The sequence below is a fragment of the Oryzias melastigma genome, linkage group LG15 (genome assembly GCF_002922805.2).
Source record: "Oryzias melastigma strain HK-1 linkage group LG15, ASM292280v2, whole genome shotgun sequence".
NCBI classification, from domain to species: domain Eukaryota; kingdom Metazoa; phylum Chordata; class Actinopteri; order Beloniformes; family Adrianichthyidae; genus Oryzias; species Oryzias melastigma.
The window spans coordinates 7,118,310-7,126,579 of NC_050526.1; the positions used below are offsets into that span (position 1 = coordinate 7,118,310).

The 8,270-nt window shown below is 42.1% G+C and overlaps 1 protein-coding gene and 1 long non-coding RNA gene across 2 annotated transcripts in view; one reads left to right on the plus strand and one right to left on the minus strand.

Annotated features, from left to right (window-relative positions):
- LOC112161697 (1-phosphatidylinositol 4,5-bisphosphate phosphodiesterase beta-1) overlaps positions 1–8,270 on the minus strand; it is a 36,503-nt gene that overhangs the window by 7,933 nt on the left and 20,300 nt on the right. Inside the window, exons 16-21 of the mRNA XM_024297043.2 lie at positions 6,585–6,681; positions 5,228–5,312; positions 4,555–4,679; positions 2,741–2,895; positions 2,431–2,598; positions 2,267–2,366 (exon numbers count right to left, since the gene is read on the minus strand). Coding sequence (XP_024152811.1) covers positions 2,267–2,366; positions 2,431–2,598; positions 2,741–2,895; positions 4,555–4,679; positions 5,228–5,312; positions 6,585–6,681 — 730 coding nt within the window. The remainder of the gene's footprint in view (positions 1–2,266; positions 2,367–2,430; positions 2,599–2,740; positions 2,896–4,554; positions 4,680–5,227; positions 5,313–6,584; positions 6,682–8,270) is intronic.
- LOC112161698 overlaps positions 5,633–8,270 on the plus strand; it is an 11,459-nt gene continuing 8,821 nt past the window's right edge. The window contains exon 1 of the long non-coding RNA XR_002921938.2: positions 5,633–5,848. This is a non-coding gene — a long non-coding RNA (uncharacterized LOC112161698). The remainder of the gene's footprint in view (positions 5,849–8,270) is intronic.

Genomic DNA, 8,270 nt, shown 5'->3' on the forward strand with positions numbered 1-8,270 from the left:
TATGTCCACATTGAAAAAGTGAGTTGTAACCGAAATTTCATTGTAACTGCAATGACAATAAAGGCATTCAATTCAATTCAATTCAACAGGTTGCAACTATCCTGTAAACCAGGGGTACAAGGGGCCAAAATCCAAAACACACCTCAAGTCGTGGGCCAAACAGGATAAACATGTATTGAACACTCTAAAACTACATTTTTTTAAACTTTAAAACTGTAACTTTTTAACATGTCTATAAACTAGATATTTAGCATTACCTATGATAATGCTAGTGTGAATGCTGTAAGCTGAATTTGGCTGCTGAAGATGCTGAAATTGATGGCTGAAAAAGCTGAAGCTGATAGCGGAAAATGCTGAAGCTGATATCCAGCTAAAATGTTAGATAAATGCCAAATTAGCATAAAATCTTAAAAAAAAAAAAAAAAACTTGGGCCGAAACAGCTAGCATGTAGCGGAAAGTTCAAAACAGCCTAAAAAAATTTAAAAAAGCCTAAATTAGCCAAAACAACTAGCACTTAGCTAAAATATTAGCGAAACTCCCAGACAGCCTAAAGAATCGTAATAAATGGCAAAATTTTCCAAAAAGCTAGCAAAATGCTTATTTTTTAAACCATAACTTTTTAACATAATTATGAATAAAAAAAGGCAGTAATATTATTCAGGAATAAATCTTAAAAAAATCTTAAATCTTAAATAACTTTCTGTATTTTATTCTCCATAAGAATATATTTTGTCAAAATTATACAAGTTAGAAATAAGCACAAGATAACATCAGGGCCTTAATAACAATAAAATAGAATGATCTGGAGGGCCGGATAGAATTACCCGGAGGGCCGGGTCCGGCCCCCAGGCCTGGACTTTGACACATATGCTGTAAGCAGTGTGTGAATTTACTAATTTACCGAAGAAATCTAAAGCCTTAGTCCGTACTGCCCTCCTGGTTGACATGGGTTGCCTTTGGGCGAGAACTGGGGACGCCCATGAGGGGCACACAGGTGACCCGCATGAAATATCGTGGTTGTAGACTCCTCAGTGACTCCATAGGGAGAAACTGCTGATGGATGTTTTTCTACAAGCATGCTTTGGGTGACCAGTCCAGGGAACATGCAGGGTGAAGTAAAGGTGAAGTAGGGTGTGGAAATAAACAAATTAGACAAACAGAGAAGTGGGTTTAGGGATCTCACAGATATCCTGTGAGCACTTACACGACACCTGCACACCCTACTAACAACTGGATTGTTCCCTGACCCTCTGAGTTCTATGTGAAGCAGTCACAGCTGCAATCATCTATTTGATTTTTAGTATTGAAGTATTTATTTCGTTTCTTTTTAGTCCTTCTTTATTGCAGTGTCTTTTGTATTTTTCTGTCAGACTGTTCTATATGTTTGAGCTTGCAATAAGCTATTTAGAAAATGTAATACATGAATTAAAAGCTAACAGCATTTGCATATCAAGCTCACAGAGGTGGCGTTCCCTCGTTACTCACACATTTTTTTCAGAGACTCGAATCTTGTGGGTCCTGGCTTAAATCTCATGGGTCACGACTCGAATCTTCTGGGTCTCGACCCACAGCCATGAGAGGTGACCTGCGAGCTGGCTCATCGAAGCTTTAATCTCATTTTATACGATAAATTGAGCTTCGGAGCGCCCTTTGACATGGTGGATTTATTTTATCCCTCAATATTATCTCCTAGCTCTCAGTACTGCGAGTTCTATTGATAAATTACCTAAACTTTCTTTCACCTGTTTGGTGATTTTGTACATGCATATCTGGGTGAGGAGAAGTCACAGCTTAGCAGCACAGAACAAACCAATAGAGGACACAGAAACTAAATGACAAGGGGGTAAACAATAACACAAGTTCAGAAGAACACTGCCAAAAGTATGCTCTAGTTTGGTTTTATTGCTAGATCCTAACAACACTGAACCAGCCATAGTTTATTCCTGGGGAGCGGTAGGGGGGTGTTTCTAACCCCTCTCCCCGTCTTGTTTCCACCAAATTCTAAATTATCCTCTTCGTGGTTGAAAGGCAGCCTGGGCTTTTCTAATTGGTCAGGTGTGCTGTATATGAGCTGCTGGGACTCATAGAGATGATGTGACAAATGGACATTTGTAACATGACATAGAGGTGCATGAAGCTTGACAGAAAATGACAGCAGCACTGTGCCAGCTCCAGCCCTGCTAGAGCGAGCAAGGCCCGATGTGACAAACACCTCCATGCTTTCATAGGAAATGACTGAAGCTCTGCAGCAAAGAGGAAACACACCTGGTCTGATGGCAGTCACCGGAATAATTCGATGACCAATGAACTTCCCTCCTTCCTCAAAAGCAGCGATTCTCAGTGATGCAAGAGTGGGCAGGATCACCTGTGGAGCAGAAGGACCTCTCAGTCCTGATGTTTGACTCGACGGTGTCACTGCTGGTCCTCACCTTCTTGAAGACAATCGGCTCCTCGTCCCACACTGGGTTGACGGCATTGTTGTTCTGAGAGGTTTTCGTCTTCAAAGCTTTTCTTCTGGTATCTGCAGGAAGTCCAAACATCTCCACTTCCACATACACCCCTACTCTGCGCTCAGTCAGAAACTGCCCTGAAATGACCTGAAGCAGACCAAAGGAACTCAGGGAATGACATAGTCATCAACAAATATGATCTCCTTCATGTATGAATGAATCCACATTCTCCTGAGGATCGTAAAAACAGTCCTCCTCCCCATCCATATGATCCAACATGAACCAGTACCTTCACAGACAAAGTGTTTGCCACGATGCCGTCAACGGTGTTCTCAGTAAAAGGGTCAAAGTGTTTGTCTGGACGCCTCATGAACTCCGGTTTCAGCCTGTAGCCGCTCCGGCCGTTGTACTCAAACATGAACAGGTTAAGCTGCATGGACAGATCTGGAACACAAACACAAACTCAGTCCTTTCAGACTTTGGTTTTGAATCCTGTCTGGTTTTAGTTTGTCTAAAGGTAGGCTCCAGCAGCCCTGTGACCCCAAAAGGGATCCAGTGGGTTTAGAAAATGGATGAATGGAGAGACCAAAGAAGACCTCATTTAGGTTTTTAAGGTCATTTTGGTCCATCTTCATGAATTTAGAGGAATGTTCCATTTTCTGACTTCAATGTAAAGTTGTGATGATGACGTTTTTTCTGGTGAGCGGAGTCACCAGTTTTATTTTACAAACTCCTCACAATCCTCACGATCCATCAAAGGATCGGATCATGGTAGATGTTCTGGAGATAAATCCAGAAAAGCAGATGGAGATGTTTGGAGCTGATGAGAGGAGGAACAGTGATGATGATGGAGAAAGGATGCTGAGGTTTGAGCAACCAGACCAAAGAGGATGTTCACGGATGTAGAGGACATGATGGTGGTTGTTGTGAGTGAGGAGGATGCAGATGAGAAGATGAAGCACCAGCCTCAGCATTGCACGTTCAAGCCAAGGAAATGTTAACGACATGACTAAGAGTTTCAGGCTTTCATGATCAGAACTCTCACATTCACATGATGCCATGCACATTTTTAACTTCATTTCTGACGCCTATATACAAAACATGAATTGAAGACACTGAATTTTAAACCAGTTGAACTTTGACCAATCAGAGACTTGGATTTGGAAATAACATAGACGTAGTGTCCTGTTCAATTAGTGGAAGTGCCAACCGTTTGACAATTGATCATGGACGAGAAATAATTGCAGTTTTTGCCCGGCCTGAGTTCTATGACATTAAGTCTTTCAAACATCATAAAAGAGCTGTGAAAGAAAAAGCCTGGACTAAGATTTGTGAAATCTGCACCTCTTCAACATTTCACACCAAGCCTCTAACAACTCTAGGTACATGCGTTAGTGTGGGGTAGTTACAGTCTAGACAACTGGTGGGCAAACTTTTACACTTGTGGGCCAAAAGGGGCTCTAAAATTTGACAAAAGGTCCGGACCATAAGTAGGTGTAAGGAGGGAATCTGGGATTCATTTGATTGAAAATTACTTCAGAACAGAACATTTTGGAGTTTTTATATCAAAATTTGTGGCTTTTGCTTTAATTTTAAAGGTGATTACACTGATGGGTTGATGTTCCTTGGGGAAAAATACAAACTAACAGAAGTGCCATGTTTACGTGGTTTTTGAAGGATCTAAAAAATGCCAGTCCGACTCGAAAAACACACATGAACGTTAGATAAACAACAAATCTTTCAACACCACTTTAGACAAAGGTCAATGTATTTGTTACATACCATCTAAGACACACCAGAATTACTAAAATAAAATCATGATATATATAATTTGTTCCGTTTGGCGGGCCAGACTTAAAAGTTTAACGGGCTGCATTTGGCTCCCAGGCCCTAGTTTGCCCACCTCTGGTCCAGAGTGAACATTGTATGCTAAAACAACGTTCATGAACTTGTCTTCTTGTCCTCTAAAGGGAGCAGTTGAAAGGTATATAAATATAACATAGAAGAGCTCCCACCCAGAGAATTTTTAAGACAGTTCCAAAAACAAAAGTGCGACAGTTATTGCTTCCCCCTTGGATATGGTTGATCATGCTTTGCCATTACCAATAGTCTGGTAGTTGAGAGCCACCAGCTGACATCCAGCGTTCCAGAAAAGCTGAGGCATGAAATTTGATGAATCCACTCTGGTTCCTTTTGGGTAAATACGGCTCAGCTGGGATTTGTTATATCTGGATATCTGCAAGTTATGGATCAAAGACTCACACATATTTTTCATTTCTGTTTTTTAACAGTGTCAATGACATTGTTTTTCACAAACATCTGAATGATAAAATAATGAAAAAAACAAGACAGATGAGTAATGGAAAGAAAACATTTATACACATACAGTTAAAATTGTGAATTAAAATAATCTAATGTTATAGGTATTGTTTGAATCATCAGCACAACCTTGACTAACTACATCAAGCTGTGACTGTCTCTCAGTGGCTTCTTCAGGCTCCACTGCGTTACTGTGCCACAGGTAAATAGAAACAACCAGCACATCCCTCTCAGAAAGACAACAAACCTGAAACCCAAACGACGTCTCAGGAGACAAAAGACTTAAGCTTATACGTCCTCGCCGCTGTGGTTTTCCTTTAGAACTTGCTCTGTTCTCACTAAATGTCAGCTGTGGATTATGAAATGACTCAAACTTCTGAAGACACAAAATAGCAGCCGAAGGAAATGGCGTATTGAGGCGGTTGCCATGGTGAGCAGTGACAGTTGCCAAGGATACTCCACAAACTCCACTGGTGACTTTGTGAGGTGCTCCAAAGCTTTGGTCTCCACAAAAGACGACATGTGGTAACAGCGGGCAGCCTCTGCACACACAAGCACAAAAACACAAGCAAGTCACCTCCCAGGGTGAAAAATCCCTTTGCCTCTTTTTAATGCCATGTTTTGTTTGTCAAAGTTTTGGTGGTTTTTGTGGAAACATTGTAAAACTATAGATTAGAAGGGTCTGAAGCTGGAAGTTGACATTTCTCTAAACGGTGTTTCTGTATAAACTGAAATAATAAGCACGATAAACCTGTCTGCTACCATGGTAACAGCATGGGAGTTATGTGGAGGGGGTTAAAAGTTAAGCATCGAACAGAATCTGAAGTAAACACAGCAATGGTTCGACATGCGTTTGTTAAACTGATGTTCAGACATTCGGCACCATCTTCGTTGCCATGGTAACGTTAACTAACACACATTTGTGTTTAAAGTTTGTCAACTTTAACTGTGTTGATCTGAGGACACAGTGCTGCAGATGTGTGATTTACTGGAGAAAAGCACTATCTTGGCAGGTTGCCTTGGTAACGTGACTGGAGTAACACAAACCCTTGTCTGTAGGTGGACGGATTTTAAATAGGTAAACTCCTACTTTCTATACTATTTTAATTGTGTTTTAAAAAAGGCAAAAATTTAAATGATTTTTTCTAATTTCTGTTAGATATTTTTATATTGCTTTGCCTGCACTGTTGGGGAAATGCAATTCTTTTCATCACCCTCATAAAATTCATGTGATCATTGTATATGTTGTGGAGAAAGCTCCCCCCTCCCCTGTGTCTTTGGAATGGAATCATTAGCCTCCTGCGTCGCAGAACCCAGAGATACTGTGGGTTGTTCTGCCAACTTTCATCTCCATGTTTGTCATGATGCAGAGCTCATCAGAGACTGTCAGTATTAAAAGTATGAATTCTACAAAAAACTAACTGAAAAGCAACATTTTGACTGAAAAATACATGACACTGGTCACAAAAAAGACATGTGATGCATGTTTTCTTAGTGAAATTAAACCAGTCCTGGTAAATAAGTTTATTGAACTGTGTAGTTCTGCACAGATAAGCATGGGCATTGGTTGACTGTGTTTGCATACAAAATCATCATTAGAGGAAACCTCAAACAGTTATGTTGTCCTTTGTCAAGCTACTTTCAGTCTCTTTTTGCTGGAAAAGCTCAACACTAACTCATCTGATGTCAGTGTAAACGCTACACACAGTCAGTCTGTGAAAACTACAATGTGGCCCCCAAGGGCCAAGATTCTACAAATACCACAGGGACAAACAGAATGATGCCAGCCGGTGGGCAGAGATTCCTTCTCTTACTCTTTGATGCCTCAAAAGAGTTGAACTTGGTTGGCTGGACGTAGTTCACCAGGGTGGACATTTCTTCGGTTGCCACGGCCTCCCGCTCCGCCGAGCCCTGAGCAAGAACCACAGGAGTGAGCTCACAGAAGAAAGGACGGACGTGTGAACATGCATGGATAACAAACACGCTTGCACAGATGTGCTGAAGCCATCACTGCAACACAAACACACAGCTGAGGTCACCAACACGCCTACCCTCATGAAACCTCTGCTGGCCGTGTTCTTCTCATGCTCCTGTCCATTTACTTGTACATTTTCATGTGCTTTGAAGATGGAGATACAAAAATCTCACCCACCAAAGTCTCTCCATGCAGGTTTTATTCTGAAGCTCATAGAACGGCTTACTGTTCCTCTGAGGAATGCTTATCAGCAGATGTTAGCACACATTTCATCCTTTTATGCATTCTAATGTATACTGTGGGCGATAATCTAGTTGTGTTTCTGGTGTTGTTTTTGATTTGAGAACATGTGTGACTGATTTTGTCAGCTTTTGTCTTCATTTGTGCAGTCTTGGACGCCCCCTGGATGGTTTTAATATGGGTGCAGGTTGGGAAGGTCTGAGGATTTTGTCCTTTGTTTTTCATTTGAGTTTTCTTGGTTTCTGTCACGTTCTAGTTTTATACGTATTTTTGCTGTCTCATCTGGTTTCATTTGACAATAAACCTTAGTGCATTCAAGAGTCTGGTTTTCAGTTTGGCCATGTCAGGCCATCTGCCTTCTAACCTTTTCCTTTCTCCTATGTTTCTCCTTGTGTTCATGTTTAATGAAGTTTTTCAGTTTCTGCCTTCAAGCCTGGTCTCCTGCATTTTGGGTCTGGTAGTTTCTGACTGTTGGACTGGTATCTTGATCCAGCACTGATCAGTGTGGACTGGTGTGAACAGTCAGCAGTTTTTTGCTTCTAACATGCTGCTTTGTTCCAGTGGTCTGAGTGATGTACCCGAGTTCATTCACATTGTTTGCTTGTATGTTTGTCATTCTAGAAACAAATCCTTGATAAGTTCTTTTGGAACAATAAATTAAATGTAATACTCTCCAACCAGCAAAGCCAAGTGGTCCCCATATGGTTTAAAAGTGGGCAGAAAATGTGGACCCCGGTTGGGTTTGTCTGCAGTTTCTGTGGTGGCCCCAGCTGTGTTTGCCCACCGTGGCTTAAGTGGGGATTCAGTGGGTTAGCTTGCAACGCTAGCCCGCTGCATGGTGGACAACATAACTGTTAATACTCTGCCACTCCTGACTCAGCTCTGACTGCCACTAATCACCTGATTACCTTCACCTGCATTCTCCCCTTATATTGCTCTGCTCTCCACCTGCCCTCTGCCAGAACGTTGTCAGTCCTCTGCTCTGCTCTGCTCTGCTCTGCTCTGCTCTGCTCTGCTCTGCTCTGCTCTGCTCTGCTCTGCTCTGCTCTGCTCTGCTCAACCTTTGTCAGTCCTCTGCTATGCCTGGTCTGCTCTGCTCAGCTCAACCTTCAAGTTTGCCTGCCTGCTCTGCCCTGCTCTGCCCTGCCCTGCTCTGCCCTGCTCTGCTCTGCTCAGCTCCGTTCTGCTCAACCTTCAAGTTGGCCTGTCTGCCCAGCTCTGCCTCCAAATCAGCCAGGCCTGCCCTGCCCCGCCCAAACTGTCTGCTTTGCCTGGATCCTGCTGC